Source organism: Serinus canaria, chromosome Z, assembly GCF_022539315.1.
Source record: "Serinus canaria isolate serCan28SL12 chromosome Z, serCan2020, whole genome shotgun sequence".
NCBI classification, from domain to species: domain Eukaryota; kingdom Metazoa; phylum Chordata; class Aves; order Passeriformes; family Fringillidae; genus Serinus; species Serinus canaria.
In genome coordinates this window covers 13,184,906-13,203,680 of record NC_066343.1, presented here as the reverse complement: position 1 = coordinate 13,203,680, position 18,775 = coordinate 13,184,906, and the positions used below count along the sequence as shown (strand labels likewise).

At 41.7% G+C, this 18,775-nt stretch overlaps 2 protein-coding genes across 2 annotated transcripts in view; one reads left to right on the top strand and one right to left on the bottom strand.

The window, feature by feature from the left end:
* The window catches only part of GRIN3A (glutamate ionotropic receptor NMDA type subunit 3A), a 384,347-nt gene that overhangs the window by 236,179 nt on the left and 129,393 nt on the right, over positions 1-18,775 (top strand). The gene's annotated exons all lie outside the window — the stretch shown is intronic.
* Positions 5,477-9,680, bottom strand: LOC103825435 (ketosamine-3-kinase-like). Its single transcript, XM_050986896.1, is given in 6 exon segments — positions 5,477-5,489; positions 5,897-6,180; positions 6,872-7,014; positions 7,438-7,506; positions 7,979-8,059; positions 9,437-9,680. Coding segments are annotated over 6 exon segments (834 nt in total).

Sequence of the window (18,775 nt, the reverse complement as noted above, 5' to 3'; positions counted from 1 at the left end):
ATTATTAAGCTTCAAACTTCCTAATATCTTGCTAGATAAACTTTTCTGCAGCTTAGGAAGTTATCCTAGACAAGCGTTAATACATGGACCATTGTTCTACTCGTCCTTGCTTTTCTACTTTTTAAGTAATTTTTCTGCTGACCTATCTCATGGCTATTGCTTAGCTCTAATCACAGTTCTGCTGTCTCTGAGGCCTGCCTTTTGCAGCTTTCCCATAACCCTCGAATTTTATGGATTCCCACACTATACCTGAAGTTACTCTGCTCCTTGTCTAAATCAAACCTATAACTGACCCAAAGCCAGAGTGTGATGTCTGATACAAGCCTATTTCTAAAATACAACACAATAATAACAAGCAATATTTTTTCAGTATTTTCTGTTAAGATTTTGTTGGTACTTTAAAAATGCAACTCTGTGATGTCTTTCATTCTGTCTCTTCTCACACTTTACACTTCCAGAATTTAAAAAAATAAAAATATAGGAAGATGTATAAGATGTACTGGGAGAGAAAGAGGTCGGAGTTGCCTCTAAAAGAAGCAAAAGAAACCTAACATGGACACTTGTAACAAATCCAGTTTTATTGATATCTCCTGGAACACTTTCTATTTTTGTCAGATGGATTAACTAAGGTCTCCCATGGAGGAAAGGAAAAGCTCCTGATTGTATGGGACATACATGGATTTTTGTTTCAATATTTTATTTTTATAAAATGTAGGGGTTTTCTATATCTTGGTAAAATCTTGGTGCAAGATTTTAGAAAAAAAGCAATACAGCAGTGTCACATGGGGTCAAGAACTCTGCAACAATCAGTTAAAATAAAAAGCTGAGGAGGGAGTTATGCTGAACAGACAAATTGGGACTGAGGTACTCACTACTAATCTGCAAGGAAATAGAAAATCTTTTATGAATATAAATCTAAAATTTCTGTGTCAAACTGATCCTGGTTGAGAAAAGCTGGGTGGAGAGTTTAATTCCGACAGAATGGGAAAAGGATGGCTGATCTGTGAGCTGTACGTAGACAGAAGCTACAACAATGCTAGAAAGCATGACTGCACAGAGGGAAGTTGTGCAAGAAAGTGCAGACAAAAATAAAGGGTTGGTGATGGATCTCAGGCAGGGGCAGGCAGGGACACTAAAAAAAAAAATTGGCAAGTGAGGACTACTAGGAATTCAATAAATAGTTGTTTTTTTGTCACGTTCAATGCCTAATGACAAGCTAATTCCATACCACTTCCTGCCTGCTTTTACTTCTGTTAAAACAGCCTCACAGCACTTAATATCACCAGGTCTTTTTTGGAAGAGCACTGAAAAGTACATAGAAAACCAGTACTAGAGTGCAATATCTGTATCTGCGGGCAATTTTTGCAGGTGGCAGCAGTCCTTGGCAATGAAAAGAGAAATGACACTGAAATGCTGGGCATGCAGGAGCCATAAGCAATTTAACAGGAAGGCAGGTTTTTGCAGAGAGGTGTCTGTACAAAAATGACAGTAAAGCCCAGAGTGGTTGTAGAGACTCCATCCTTAGAAGGTTACAAGACCAGCAAAGACCTGAGTGATCTGGCCTGCCCTTGTGGCTCATCCTGCTCTAAGGAGAAGATTGAAATAAGTGATCTTCTGAGGTCTATCCCAACCCAAATTTTCCTAAGATTCTTCCCATTGAGTTCCGATTTCCACGTTTCCCTTCCCCTGACTTCTCTCCAAGACAGAAACTAATGTTACTCAAATTATGCATAATCATATCCCAATCCACCATATAATTCCCTAAGGAATTAATTTCAAAATTTACTTTAAATTATGAATGTGGTGTGATACATCTTGAGTAAAAACTTGGAACTATTAGAGGACAATATAACTGCTCACAATATAAACTACAAATACAGTGTATATTTCAGAAAAACCCAGTGGTTTGTTTGTTTGGGTTTTTTACCCTTTTTCCTTGTCCAAACAAAAGTAGAAAGTCAGTAAAATTAGGGCATATAGACAGAGAACCAGGACATATAGAATGAGAGCATGGATATAAGGAAATGTGCTCATCAGACAAAGAACTTGCAGAGGGAGCCAAAACAGAGGAATAGATGAGAAGCAGGACACAATCTTCAAAATGTGAGAGAAAAAGATGAATACTAGCAAAGGAATGCCTAAAACACTTAAGCCAGCAAAATGATCTCAGGAGACAGAATTCTAAGAGCATTGCAGAAATACACAAAATACATTAAAAAAACCCCAATTAACCTGTAGAATTGCAGTATCTTTTTGAGGAACCACCAGCACTCTGCCTTCAGGAGAGATTTCATTCCATTCTCCATCCCCACATTCAGCTGCTGTCTAGAAGTGCTCAAAGACAAGGGATCTATGGAAAAGGAGAGCTTGCTGCTACATCCCATTTGTCTACCTCTTTATACCCCTGCCAATTTTAATGACAGCACAAAACAGCTTTGAAAAAATGAACGTAATATCCCTTACATTAACACTATAAATACAATTGTTTACATGTGTGTAACATAGAAATAACACTATTTTTCTTTGATTACAAAAATACTTTGATTCAGTTCTTTTAGGAAAAGGTCACCGCTGAAGATTTACTGTTTGCATCAGTGAGTTCATTTCACATCTAAAACTGTCAGAAAATCCACTTTCATATTTACTTTGCCCTGCTAATAATAAAAAGTATTTGGTATTTTTGAAAAACCAACATCCTTGTGGAAGATTTGTAAAGAGAATGACCTTGTTAAGTAACTTCTAAGTTTATTATGGAGGAAAATGGATCAGTTAAGGGATCTAACCAGGCTGACTGCTGGCTAAAGCTCCACAGCATTTTCTCAATGAACTGGACTAAGTTTGGGTAAATGGAACGAGTTAAAAGGTACAGACAGAGCATACCTACACTGGTAAAATACATAAAAAATTGAAGACAGTCCTCAAATTGCACTGTAATGGACAGCACGTACATTTTCTTCGTGACACACTGCTCCAGACCAATCCAGGACCATGCATATTCCCATAAAGACCTCGGATGATCATAACTCTCTCACATAGTAGTGACTTTTAGCAGGTCAGAGCAAGCAGCTCCCCAAGAATAAACACAAGATATTAGGCTTTAATTTAAGAAACAGAGACAACCATAATCAACTGGAAAACTTTTTTTTAAGCAACAAGGGAAAATCAAAACCTATTTTACCTTTTTTTGTTTGACTCTTCCTTTGTGCAGGAAAATTAAGGAGCAAAAACTGTAGGAAGTGACAGCCTTCTACAAACTTGCTTCTACTTTGTGTAAGTAACTGCAAAACCAGCACCCAAAAAACCCCTCAGAAATATGCCAATGTCCACTTCAAAGCCATTTTTGTTAATAAAAGTAATTCTCCGGCACTCAACGTGCATGTTAGATATCATGCATCTCTCTCACCTACCTGGTACGCTTGCACAGAAGCACCAATACTAGACTACATCAAGAAGAGAACAATTTCACTATTAACACTTTGGAGGCAAAAGCCATAGTCTGTGGAACTATCATCATGGGCTTCTGACACTGGTGAGGTGCTGTCCTCTGAATTACTTATTTATCTTCTTTGGTTTCTTGTCTCTTACCACAAGAGCTACAGCACAGGCACTCAACAGGGACTGTGATATAAAAATGTAGGAAAGGAAGACCTCCTTGCTTCCCAGGTGGGAAACCTGGAAGGGAAACCTGGGCCCAGAGGTGCCTGCATCTTCCCCTCCCTAGTCTGTCTGAGTCCCTGGGAGACCTTCACAGATAATATCTTACAGTGAACAGTGCAGCACTCTATGTCTGCCTTAGAACTCTCATGAATATAGTTGCACAGAAGCTGCACAATCAAGAATGGGCACATTCCCAATTTCAGAGGCAGAAACAGTGTGGTGTACAGATCGTTGTGACAGAATAAGGGTCATAAACTATCCTTGATAAATACACTCATATGAGAAAGCACAACCAGTAGAATCCCCTTGGAATAAAAGTTACTTGGCAGGCACCCTATAGTATTTGCTGAGACCCTCGTGGCAGGAAGGAATGATGACTGACTCCATGTTCTCAGAAGGCTAATTTATTATTTTATGATAATATATTATAATAAAGAATGCGATACTATACTAAAGAATACTAAAGAAGGGATATTTACAGAAGGCTAAAAAGATAATAATGAAAACTCATGTCTCTCTCCAGAGTCCTGACACAGCCTGGCACTCATTGAGTCAAAACACTCACACCAGAAATCCAATGAAACAATCCCCTGTGGTAAACAATCTCCAAACACATTCCACATGAGCAAAATGGAGGAAAAGCAAATGAGATAAGAATTTGTTTTCCTTTTTCTGTGAGGCTTCTCAGCTTCCCAGGAGAAAATCCTGGGCAAGGGGATTTTTCAGAAGACGTGAATGCCACACCACCCCTGGGGAGAAGCAGCGGGGTACAGCCCATCAGCCAACCCTCCATACACAGGGCAAGTCTCCTCTGACCCCCTCCCCTCCAATGCTGAATTTTTATAGTTTTCTTTGGGGGTGGGGAAAAGACAAAATTCCAGCTGATGTAATTTAATGATTACATGGAGACTGAGTGATTTTAGTTCACACATGTAAAGCACGTAGAGGTCTTACTTTATTAGCATATGCAGGTATGAAAAGTTTCTTGTATTTTCAAGCCAATAAAACAAAATTCAGCTTTTGGTGACTGGTTGAGCCCTTCCTTGGCTTAGCTTCCATTGGCTGCATTGCTTTAAACAGAGCATGGCCACAACACCTCCATACCATTCCATCCTTTGTTTCCTGCTTCCCTCAGTGTCCCTGCTCCTGGGGCTGCAGACTCTTGTTTTTGTTGAACAACCGCCACCATGGACTTCTCTTTGCTCAGACTTGTCTTTTAATATTTCTCCACAAGGACTGAAATAAAATGTTAGCTTATGGCACCTGTGCTCTAAAGCTACAGAAAATATAAGTGAAGATTGCACCACGACCAGATGGCATTGTCGTGTGGGCAGTGACAACAGTCAAAAAGCATCTTTTGTTTGCAGTGGTGAGAGAATACACCTCCACAAGATGTGTACACGCAGTGTCTTACCTGGAGAGTTCTCTAAGAATGCATACTATTCAACATAAACATAATCCAAAAAAAAGAAAATAACTAGTTCTCTTCTGACCAGAAAGAACATAAGGACCTACAAACATGCTAGGAGGCACCAAAATTTCCCTCAATTTTATAAGAGAATAGTCTCCATCCAAAAGAGTCATATTAGAAACACACTGTAGGTCTTTAAAAGCCTCTGGACACAACCTTGAGTAATGTGCTCTAGAGGATTCTGCTTAAAGCAGGGAGGCTGGACTTCATGACATCCAGTGATCCCTTCCAACCTCACCCATTCTGTGATTCTGTCATAATAAGTGGAATGTCCAAATCCCTTCTCACAAATCTCTTCCTGTTACATTATTTTCCTGTTGGCTTTCAAACCATGTTGTTAACATTGCTCTAATGCTCACAACTGCATGAGAAAGAGGGGGGAAGACACAGCAAAACACAAAGAGCAACTTTTTTAGTCATCTCCTCGGTATTTATTTGTATTACTTTACATAATCTCAAGTGCTTTCTGGATGCTGAGATTAGTTTATTCACTATGCAAATGAAGAAGCTCCTTCTGCAGGTATTTCCATGATAAAGATATTCCCAACAATCCTAAAAAGTACCAGCTTGATACTCAATACAACTCACTAATTCTAAGGTCTTCAGCTGAGCAAGGTGGTCAAGGATCTAACAGAGATTTTTTAACATCACTACACCTTCAGCTGCACTAGCAAGTCTGGGGTTTCCAAACAGCACAAGAAGTACTTGGCTTAAGCAGCAACTTACTTTGTAAGTTTTCTCATAATGTTTACAGAAGACCCCCCATACACTGAACCAAAATGGTTCCAGTGGTTCATGTAGTGGAACAGCTGATAAATCTTCAGGTGTTTCTCAAACCCTGCGGCTCCAGGGATTTTACTGTGATAAGCAGAATAAAAAGAACTGCTGAAGCCACCAAACATCCCAGCTATTGCAAAATCATGCTCTGAATGGCAGAAAGAAGCTGGATCAAAGATAATCGGACCAGAATCATCCTCAGCTACATTTTCTCTCCAGAGATCCCCATGCAGGAGAGAATGAACGATTTCTACACCACAGAAAAAACTGGGTATCTTCAGCTGCAGGGGGGAAAAGCAAGACATGTAAATTACTACAATCAGTCACCTTAAGATGTAGAGGTTTATCTGCAGACTTTAAAAATTTTAAACATCAGTTAAATAAACCTGTAACTTCAAACAGCACAGGACCAAGTGAACAGAGCCAGAGGATTCCTGTTTTTCATAAAAGCTAGCAGCAGAACCTCTTTTAGGAAGACAGTAAAGAATTTAAAACTGCACTTGGTGCTGTAATATTGCCCAGATTTAATAACAACAACTACAACCATTAAAGCATTAGAAGGCTCAGGCATTTCTCAGCAACCTTGAGGAAGTACCCAAAGAGCCAAAACTGCAGTCACTTAACCAGATGCAAATGGAAAATCAACAGTGTGCAGAACAGTACCGCTTATGTACGTTTCTCATCATGGAAGTGTTCCAGGGAGTGAGAAATATGATCTCCATCTGTATTATTTCCCAAATAGTAAGGTAAAGTGCTGGCATTTTGTAACTCATTTTGGAATGTTAGCATAGGGTGATGTGGATAAAGCCATTACACCTTAGAATAAAGGGTATTTTGATCTCAAAAAACTGGAGTCTCCTACTGTCAGAACCTGGTGCTCACCAACAAACAGGAACTTTGTTTTAAGAAAATAAAATCTAGATAACTGATACCAGCTGTCACTGTAATAAGAACTGAGAGAATTGCTTGTTCCTGAAGCTGTGCCCAAAGTTCTCTTGATTCCCTGTCTCCTGAGCTCCTTTCAATCAGGTCCATCTGGGGATGGATCCTTTATCTGGCAAAGAAACTCACCCAGTCACTGCGCCAGTTGTTCACCTGAAGGACCAGGACTGCAGATGTCACTTCTACACCACAAAAAAGGCAGTTTTCCTTCATTTTCAAATAAACCTTTTGAGGATCACACAGCCTTTGGGCTGGTACCATCCAGGACAGTAAGTGCTAATGATTAATTGAATGTTATCTTAAAATGGAGGAATAATATTTTCTCTCAGTGAATAAAACCTAAAAAATTGCAGAGCCATCAGTGTCCAATGAAGCTGTAAGTGGTATCCAAATGAAGCCATCAGTGTCCAATGAAGCTGTAAGTGGTATTACTTTTCTTAACAGGATAAATTATGCTTTTTCTTATTCATGGCTCCACAAAAATTCATTTATTTACATTATAATAATTTTGACCCATTATTTGTCACCGAAGGAAAAATGAGCCAAATTCTATCAGTCTGATGAAATACAACCTAACTGTGAAAGATAACCACAGTAGGTAACTGTATGAAAGCCAAACTGATCCACAAACTGGACTTCCATTTGCCTTTGTCCTTTACCTTTCAAATCAAAGACAAAAATTCAGCACCAATGACAAAATACTGGGCATCAAAAATGCAAACAAACCTTAAGAACTATGCAAGGGTACAATGCTTCTTCCACTGAGAATAAAAAAAGTTGCACTTTTAATGTTCTTTTTGTTACAATGATTGCTGCTGCTGGTTTTTTTAAATTTAAAGCTCAGTGTAAAGCAGTTATACTCCTTATTTTTGTATTTTGAGGTACTGTATCTCTTCTGATACCATGTCCTTGTAGAGATTGTGGTTCAGGCTCCCAAATTGAATTAATCACAGAGATCCAAATAGGGCAAAAAAAGGCAAACAGAACATCCCCACCTGTGTGTTTCATCCCAACCTAGTCTCATACTATCTTTAGTAGAAGAAGCTGAACTTTTTTTGAAGTGCAAAAGCTATTTTAATTATTTTGTAAATTATTCAATAGGTTAAATTTGCAAACAGCTGTGTACTGTACCAACTGTGCTCTCTTCTTTCTTCATCTTCTCTCTAAGTTGCTGGTTCTGAAGGTGAAGATTTTTTTGTTCATAACAATAATCTATAATTTAGAAACTCTGTTTATAGTTGAAGGATCACAAACTGCATACACACAAAACGTGCGATATTGTATTAATACAGCAAATGTCCAGAAAGCCATGGACAATATACACCATCTGCTGGCAGGCTAGAAGAATGGCGCTGACATTCACAGACATCATGACTATCCAGACCAAGAAATAGAGTCAAGCTTCAAAAACAGCTCTATTTGCAGCCACAGAATCACAGAACCATGCAATCATTAAGGCTGAAAAAGCCCTTTAAGATCCCTGAATCTAACTGTTATGAACAAAAAAAAAGTTACCTTTTTTTTAAGAGATGGAGCTGCAGAGGAGTTTTTGAATTTATCTGGGAATTGATCGTTTGCCAAGAGTTCTTTTGTTAGTTAAATGTTGTAATCACCTGTTGAGTATCATTAAGTATCGCCGTTAATCCCTCTATTGTGGAGAATTCTTGTTTTTCAGCACCACCCTTGCCTGTTGCCAGGAGGATGACAGCCCCCCCTTGGACGGTGGGGAGAGGGGGATATTTGCATCTCAGGACACATGCAAATTTATCTCCAAACCCAGACTACTTTGGGACAAGACCAAATCCTTTACCAAATCCTGGAAAATACCCCAAAAGAGGCGAGCCAAAGCAGAATTGAGAGGTCAGGGTGGTGTCTGGACAGCAGGGCCGAGGTCCGAAGCCGGCAGAGACGCTTGAAAACCTCGATCACTCCTCGCCCCAATTAAAAACTATGCCAGTTGGACCCAGGACCCCCTGGACCAACAACCCAAACTATAAACCTGGTTATACCTCCACTGCCCTTGTGAGGACCGGACTCCCAGCTCTCCTCCCTAGGGGACAGAGCTGCAAATTCCTCCTCTTCTAATTTCACTGCTGGGAGCGGTGGCAGAACTCCGTGGATCTGCCAAAACCCCCATTTTTGAGCTGATCACTTTAATAAAGGCATTAAAAAGGAGGAAAATCTCCTGCCCTGTTTATTTCATAACCACTAACCCAGAACTGCCCTGGGCACTCCGTCAGTGCCTGACAACCTTGTGTATGAGCAAATTTTCCCCAACATCCAATCTAAACCTCTCCTGACACAACTTGAGGTTGCTTCTTCTCACTTGTTCCCTGGGAGCAGAGCCTGACCATGCAGCCTTGTATCAGGGGGTGGTGCAGAGTCACAATTCCCTCCTGAGCCTTCTTTTTCTCCAGGCTGAGCTCCTCTCCCAGGTCCCGCAGCCGTTCCTGGTGCTCCATCCCCAGCTCCATTCCCTTCTCTTGACATACTCCAGCCCCTCAATGCCTTTCTTGTCATGAGATGCCCAAAATTGCCCGCAGGATTCAAGGTGTGGCCACATCAGTGCCCAGCACAGGGGACAGTCACCGCCCTGGTCCTGCTGCCACATGCGGACTGGCACAACCCTGGGATACCGCTCCCGACAGCTCCACACGCCCAGCCCTGGCACCCCCGATCCCCACCCAACCACAACTCCCCCTAGCAGCTGCTCCTCACGAACACCAGGCTGCGGTCCGTCATAGCTCCGGCCCAGGCTGATGCAGGCTCTGCCCGAGGGCCCGGCTGGCTGCAGCACTGCGTTGCCCTGAGCCCGCTTCAGCGCGTCCTCCATGGCGGCCGCGGTGAGGGGAGCCACGGGTGGGAAAAGAATTAAAGACACGGGGAAGGGCAGGGAGATAAGGGGCAGCTGGGGCGAAGAAAGGGCATTTGAGGGGGGCAAAGGGAGTTGGAAGGGGGTCAAAGGGCAGCTTAAGTCAGTGAAAGGGCTGCAGAAGCGGCTGGGGCAGCTAAAGGAGCTGGGCTGATGGCCCTGGGAGCTGCTGTCAAAGGGCTCTCGCTCCTCATATGCCAGTTTCAGTTTGTGTGTTCAGTTTTTTTCTTGTGCTCATGACAGAATCAATTACAGAATCGGTGAAGGTTCCGAGTTGGAAGGATTCCTTGAGCCTGACTCCTGCCCCTACACAGGACACTCTAACAATCACATCGTGTTCCTGGGAGTGTTGTCCAAGTGTGCACCTTGAGCTCTGTCATGTTGGTGCTGCGACCGCTTCCCTCTTCCAGTGCAAAAACACCTTCTGGGGAAAGAAGCTTTTCCAAATATACAACCTAAACCTCCCCTGATACAATTTCAGGTCCTCTTGGGTCCTGCCACTGGGTACCACAGAGCAGAGATCAGTGTCTGTCCCTTCACTTCCTGCATAAATCTGTATACAGCAATGAGGTCTCTCTCCTCTGACTAATTGGGAAAGAGCTCTAAGATCCTCAAGTTGAGCCTGTGACTAGACACTACTTGTTCAACCAGACCATGACATTGGTGTGCCACGTTCCTTACAAACTTCCAGAGACACTGACTCCAGCAGCCTCCTTGTGATAGTGGCTCCCTGGAAAATGCTAAGATAAACTCTGAAATGTTAAGCCTTGTGTTTTACCTGCGTAAGTAGTACTAATTAAAATAATTATTGTATAATCATAAGAAGAACAATGAGAAACTGTATGTTCCTAGTCTAAGGTGGCTATGCTTGGCTGAAATCTATGTATACTATAGAACAATGTAAGTTTAATAATTAACATGAAAGTTATATAATGATAGAATATAAAAGCATATCCATCCCGAATCTATGTCAGAGTCAGATTTGGGTCTGTACCCCTGACGTCCAGAGCTCTTCAATAAAAGCACCTGCATATAATAATTTCTCATGATTATGTGTTCCTGAACGCTAACATTTTGGCGACCCAGATGGGACCCTGTGAGTGCTGCTGGGCGAGTTCGCGACTCGATCACGCTCCAGCCGGCACTGAGGGATTCTCGGGGGGCCCATCGGCCGCGACCACCTCTGCCGCTCACAACGTCCCCAGGAGAGAGGTAAGGTGCTTTTATTTTGGTTTGGGTGCCTGCCAGTAAGACGCAGCGAAAACTATGCTTGGTTGGGCTAAGGAATTCCTGGTGGTATTGCCTAGACGCCGTTCCAAAAGACAATTGCGAAAGCCTTGCTGGTTTCGGCTTTGGTATTTTTGGTTGGAGAAGCTCAAAGGAATTTTGGGCAGCAATGCCCCTATTCCACAAACTTCTCTTTTGGGGTGCTTAATAGCACATTGGAAACAGGGTAATTTGGGGAAGAATTACATAAAGCTAGGTTGATTAATTACTGTAATACATGGTGGCCAGAATGTGTCTTGGAGAATGGTGAAAAATGGCCAAAATACTGAACTTTGTAATATAACAGTATTTCACAGTTAATGTCGTTTCGTAAGCAAGAAAAAAAAACAAAAAAAGAAGAAAAAAAAGAAAAAGAAAAAGCGAGAGAAGGAAAAAAACCCCAACAATGGATGAGGTTTTGTATGTTGATTTGTTTTTCTATTTACAGGGAAAGCCAGAATGGCGGGATGAATGTAGATTAATGGTGGTTACAGCGTTTGCAAGTGATAAGTATGGAGTTTGCAAGAAACATTGTCTAGAACATTTGGCATTGAATAGGGAAAATTATACAGATATTGATTTACATGTAGCTCCAATAAGACTAAGAAAACCTAACCCTATCCCACCTGCTTCATCTGTCCCTGTCCCATTGCCTGCCCCTACCTCACCGGATCCTGAATCTGTCTCATCTAGTACACCTTTTTCTCTTTATCCTCCTCTCCCATGGTCACCTGATTCCTCTTCCTCGGAAGATGAGCAAAACCTAACTGTGATAGAAAGGAGGGGGAGGGATGCAAGTGAAAAAGATAGCAATAGTAATGAATCAGCGACCCCAGTAGTCCACAGAACCTGAAGCCAGTCAAAGCTTGCCCGGGTTGTGGAAAGAAAAGACATAGGCAGACAAAAACGAACTGTGATTGCTCCCTTGAGATAAGGTGTAGAAGGGCCAGTGTTTGTAAAATTGCCTTTTTCTCCTGCAGATTTAATTATTTAGAAACAGTCAGCTGGAACTTATAGAAAAAAATCCTGATAAGCTGGCACGAGTAATAAAAATAGTTATGAAAATTCAGAATCCTGAAGGTAGCCTGGAAAGTATCTAATAATCGTGAGAGAGAAGCTAGTAAAAGGCAGCAGCAAAATCTTTTGGCAGTAATACAAGGAAAAGGGAACCCAAATTTCAGGAGACGTGGCAAAGGTAGTCGTGATAGAGGACGAGTTATGCAAGGGTAAAGCCTAAATCAATGCACATATTGCAAGCAGGAGGGGCATTGGAAACGAGAGTGCCCAGACAGGTTTCACCAGGGCAATCAGTTCCAGCAGGAAAACGTTACCAAGGTGATGATGTTGGGAGAATATAGCAGCTGATTAGACATAGAATTTGTAAAATAAGTTAGGACATAATATTTTCAGTAAAGGAACCAAATAGTGAATATAGATTACTGCAGGATTTAAAAACAATAAATAAAATAAAAAAGGACATTTATCCAGTGGTAACAAATACCTACACATTGCTAACATCCATAAAAGAGATATACAAATGGTTTACTGTAATTGATTTAAAAGATGCCTTTTTCTGCATCCCCCTTGACAAAGAAAGTAAGAAACAGTTTGCCTTTGAGTGGGAAAACCCAGGGAACGGAAGAAAGACCCAGCTCACCTGGATACAACAAAGGACAGGAACTCGCTGACCCTATTCGGAAACCAACTGGCAAAGGAACTGGATATTTGGAACGAAAATGGGCAAGTACCAAGAGACCAATACCTATTGTTTCAGTATGTTAATGATATACTAATAGCTACAGAAGAAAAAGCGACTGGTATAAAATAACCATTGAGATTTTAAATTCTCTGGGAATGGGAGGTTACAAAGTTTGCAGAGAAAAGGCACAAATTGCTGAACAGACTGTGATCTACCTAGGATGTGAAATTTCACAAGGGCAACGAAAACTAGGTACTAACCAAGGTATCCAAGCTATTTGTGCTATTCCAGAGCCCCAGAATTTACATGAGCTGCAAGTCTTCCTCAGATGGCAGGATGCTGTCGCTTGTGGATCATGGACTATGGACTGATTGCGAAACCCCTGTATGAAGCTCAGAAGACACAGCCATTCACCTGGGCCAAGCCACAGAAGGAAGCCTTCCTAAAACTAAAAAAGGCACTGACGACTGCTCCAGCATTAGGGCTGCCTGATCTGTCTAAAGATTTTCAGCTCTTTGTACATGAAAGGCTATGCCTAGCACTAGGAGTCCTGACCCAACGTCTGGGAAGCTGGAAAAGGCTGGTGGGCTACTTTTCCAAACAACTTGACAACATAAGTGCGGGGTGGCCTCCATGTCTGTGGGTGGTCGTAGCCACCGTGATGCTGATACAAGAAGCTAGGAAGCTTACTATGGGAAGACACATAGATGTCTATGTACCACACATGGTAACCACTGTCTTAGAACAGAAGGGGGGCCATTGGCTATTTCCAAGGAGGATGATAAAACTCCAGGTAGTCCTGACTGAGCAGAATGATGTCACATTAAAAACAACTAACCTTTTGAATCCAGCTTTGTTCCTAGGTACCACAACTGAAGGCGGCCCATTGGAACACGACTGTGTAGAGGTAATAGAGTACACCTATTCAGCAAGAGAACACTTGAAAGACGTCCCACTAGAGCAGCCAGAGTGGGAGCTATTTACAGATGGGAGCAGCTTCGTGGAAAACGGAACCAGATACGCTGGATATGCGGTAACAGCAGTCAGTACAGTAGTGAAGGCAAAGGCATTACCACCAAATAGATCTGCCCACAAGGCAGAACTGGTTGCTCTAACCAGAGCACTAGAATTACGTGAAGGGAAAAAGGTAAATATATGGACTAAATATATGGACTCAAAATATGCCTTTGGGGTGGTGCATGTACACGGAGCACTGTGGAAAGAAAGGAGATTATTGTCTTCTCAAGGTACGCACAATAAATACCAAGATGCAGTCCTACAATTGATAAAAGCAATACAAAAACCTGAGCAAGTGGCAATTATACATTGTAAAGCACACCAGGAAACTCCAAAATCTGTGAAGGAAATCGAAAGGCAGACTGGGCAGCCTGACAGGTTGCTTGAGAGGTGCAAACAACAATGGCATTGATACCTTCAAAGCTCAATATATCCCAATTTAATCTGCCTCCAAAACCAAGATATTCAGTAGAAGATGAGAGACTGGCACGTTTACTAAATGCACAAAAGAACTTGGAAGGATGGTATTTGACTGCACAAGGACAAATAGTGGTACCCCTCCTTGATAATGAGAGAAGTTCTACAAATTAAACATAACGAATGTCATTGGGGTGCAGACACATTGGTAAAATTGCTAAAGCAGAATTTAATTTCAGTACGGATGTTAACAATGGCAAAATCAGTCATGTCAAAATGTGATATCTGCTTGAAAAACAACCCAGTGGCTAGGTGACAGGCACAGCTAGGAAGAATTCAGATAGGAATAGAGCCAGGAGACTATTGGCAGGTAGATTTTGTAGAATTGCCAAGAACTTGAGGATACAAATACCTGTTAGTAGGGGTTAACACAATTTCTGGATGGCCAGAAGGCCTTCCCTGTCGCACAAACCAAGCAAAAGAAACAGTTAAGTGGTTACTACAGAAAGTTATTCCCAGGTTTGGGGTACCGCTAGGGGTATCATCAGATAGGGGGCCCCATTTCATAGCTACAGTAGTAAAAGAAGTAAGTAGATTGCTGGGGATAACTTGGGACCTCCACACACCATGGAGACCCCATTCAAGTGGACAGGTAGAGAGGATGAATCAGACACTAAAAAGGCAAATCAAAATATGCCAAGAAGCCAAGCTGCAGTGGCCCCAGGCTTTGCCAACAGCACTGTTGAGGATTAGGATAAAACCTAGGAGCGGGATGTCAGTCAATCCTTATGAGATATTGTATGGGAAACCACATGAATCTCCTGAGCCTAACCCTAATGTATATGTTACAGGAAAACAGGAAGTGTATAATTATGTTCTGTCTCTTGGGAAAACTTTAGCTCTGCTCCGGAGCATCCTCGTGTGGAATAGACCAATAACTCTCGAGAACCCAGTTCATGACATACTTCCAGGAGATGAAGAGTACATTAAAAACTGGAACAAAGAACTGCTGAAAGAAAAGTGAAATGGACCCTATGAGGTACTGCTGACCACCTTTACAGCAGTCAAAGTAGCCGGTGTGGACCCCTGAATTCACTATACCTGAGTGAAGAAAGTCCATCCTGGATCACGGACTATGTAAACTGTGGAACCAAGACTGCAGATAAGATGTGTTTAATTACTTTGAGATTGTTATTAGTAATTGTGCTAATGATATGGTCATTAATGTCTTTGGGATGTGGGATGCAAAAAGATCAACTAACCACTCTTCATTTCAGAATGAAGAGAGAGGCAGAAACACAGGTGATAAAAATTTCTAATGCAGTTCGAGCTGAGAATATAATGATTGGATTACTGAAAGATTTTGCCAAAATACAAAACACCAGTAGAATAACTGCCTGTCTGCCAATACCTAAGGCAGCAAGAGACCCTGTAAATTGGGGAATCATAACATCAAAACTACCTGAAATACAAAAAAACAAAACAATTGCATGCAAACAGGTACCTGAGTCGAGACATGGGGACAAGGAAACTTGGGAGAAAATAGGAACATAGATAAGACCTATGAGCCAGAAAGACTGTATTCTAAGTGATGGCATACTAGGAACCCCTTTGGGACAGTCAGGAGGCATCACACAATGGCAATGCTATTTGCCACACTATAAAAAATCATAGAAAATGTTACAGAAACTACTCTGGTATGGAAGTGTGAGGCCGAAGATCAGAAAGATCAGATAGAGCCTTGTGACAGTGCGTGGTCTGTGAGTATACTTCAAAAATTCCAATATATGGCAAACACCCCTTAGTGAATTAAGTGGGAAGGCCCCGAGAATGAAACAGATCCAACAATAACATACACTGCCACTAGTAGCAGAACGTGGGCAGACAAAGTAAGTTGGTGGGCATGCAATAAAACTTATGACTGCACTTCTGATAATGCAGAGATAAAACAGATGCCACCCCTGGCAATAGCCCTACAGATTTGTTGTGCTTGCAGAGGGATCAAACATAAGCAAGGCAAAATGAATTATAAAGTGATTATAGGATGTACCAGGAGTACAATTATAAGTCCAGGACAATTTGTATAGTAGAAGTGATGGTACCTGGACAACACATCTGCCTGTAGACGGGAAAGTAAAGGAAATTACTTTGGGCCTCCCAACCATATATTGAATTTGGAAAAAGTCCCCATTTAATGGAAAACATGAACTTCTGCAGATAAGAGCAAGACGAGAAGTTCTAGACAATGAAAATCCAGATGATACTTGGCAAGAACACTCTAGTGGAGTGAAACTTGGGTGGGCCCTAGAGTCTTTTTTGGTCCTATAGCAAACTATCAGAGTAGAGAGATGCTGTACAAACTTACAGGTCAGGTAGATAGACTAGCAAGAGTCACCCAAGAAGGATTTAGAAAATTAAACATACAATTACAAGCCCCCACAAAAATGGCTCTGCAAAATCGATTAGCCTTAGATTGTTACTTCTGAAGGAGCATGGAGTATGTGGATTTTTAAAGGGATGAGTTGATCATTGCTGCGTTCACATCCCAAATGTAACTGCAGATGTAGAATATGACATCAATCAGTTGAAACAAATAGAGCATGAGGCACAAGAAGAATGAAAGGATTTGAATACAAGTTGGTTAGGAAAAATCTTTAAAGGGTTAGGGTGGAATGTGAATTCATAGATTAAATCTATCATTGAGAGAGTGATAATCTTACTAATTGTATTCTTAGCAATTTGGTTAGTTTACAGCATCTTAAGGAGAGAAATACAGAAGAAAATGTCCTGGAACCAGAAAATAATAAAGGCACTGACACGAGATCCACACCCACTGTCTTCTGGTTCTCCAGCCCGTGATAGTATCCACAACAACTTTTACATCAACCCTGGATTTGAAGAACATCAAGCATAAATTGAGAAGTAAAGGACTGTATCAAGTGAAAACATTTACACCTATAGTGAAATGAAAATGCTTTCAAAGGGGGGACAATGATAGTGGCTCCCTGGAAAATGCTAAGATAAACTCTGAAATGTTAAGCTTTGTGTTTCACCTGCGTAAGTAGTACTAATTAAAATAATTATTGTATAATCATAAGAAGAACAATGAGAAACTGTATGTTCCTAGTCTAAGGTGGCTATGCTTGGCTGAAATCTATGTATACTATAGAACAATGTAAGTTTAATAATTAACATGAAAGTTATATAATGATAGAATATAAAAGCATATCCATCCCAAATCTATGTCGGAGTCAGATTTGGGTCTGTACCCCTGACGTCCAGAGCTCTTCAATAAAAGCACCTGCATATAATAATTTCTCATGATTATGTGTTCCTGAACGCTAACACTTGGGGAGCCCCTTCCAGTGCTTAAACACCCTTTCTGGAAAGAAATACCTCACAATGTCCAACCTAAACCTCTGCTGGTGAGACTGTATCCTCTCATCTTGTCCCTTGTTCCCTGGGAACAGAGCCTGACCCCCACCTGGCTGCACCCTTCTGTCAGGAGTTGTACAGAGCCAGAAAGTCCCCCTGAGCCTCCTTTTCTCCAGGCTAAGCCCCCCAGCTCCCTCAGCTGCTCCTCATTGAGCAGCTGTGCTCCAGCCCTTCACCCGTCTGTTGAGTTGGTGGGTTTCTTGGGTTGATGGCCATGAGTTGGTTTCCCCTGTAATTTGCCCTGCCACAATTACACTTTACCCAGTTTGATGAGTTGTCCTTATTTTTTTCCTCATAATCTGGCCTTGTCTTGGCTGTTCACCCATGTGTCCTTGATTTGATGTCAGCATTGTGTTATGTTTGGTCTTCTTTTACCTCAATTTGCTTGCTTTTATTATTTTTCTGTAGCTTCTGCAACTGCTGAGACATGTTAAACATAATTTATCTATCTGGAAGCCTGTAGGTTCATCACAATCAAGTACTTGATTTCTGCCCTGACACTTAGTTTAGTTACTCTGATCCCAAGGATGGAGCTCCTCTGCTATGGAGACAGGTGGTGAGAGCTGAGTGACTCAGCCTGGAGAAGGGAAGGCTTCAGGGTGACCTCTGAGCCCCTTTCAGAGCCTAGAGGGACTCCAAGAGATCTGGAGAAAGACTTCAGACAAAGTCTGGAGTGGCTGGACAAGGGGTTATGTCTTCAGGTTGGAAGAGGGCAGGGTTAAATTGGGTATTGGGAAGAAATTCTTCCCTGTGAGGGTGGTGAGGCCCTGGAATAGCATGCCCAGAGAAGCTGTGACTGCCTCATTCCTGAAAGTGTCCAAGGCCAAGCTGGACAGGGCTTGAAGCAATCTGGGGTAGTGGCAGCTGTCCCTGCCCATGGCAGGGGGATGGAATTATGTGGTGTTTAATCCCCTTTCAACCCAAATGATTCATGGATTCAATGAAAGCAAAGATCCATGGAGAGCTCTGCCTGGCACTGCCATTCCTTGTGTCTTCTTTGAAAGCTCTCAGGTGTTGCAAGTCTTTTCATTTTGTGTTTTGAGGACATGTCCCATTCCATCCTTCCATGGTGTTGGTGAGGGTGGAGGAGCAAGAGTGGGGAAAAGTGATGGGAGCAGTAATTGGCAATAATGATGTGTACTTGAGAAAAGAAACCATCAATAAAAGTTTATTCAAATGAGCTATATACCTTCTGCAAATGAGGTATAACCTTCTGTTTATA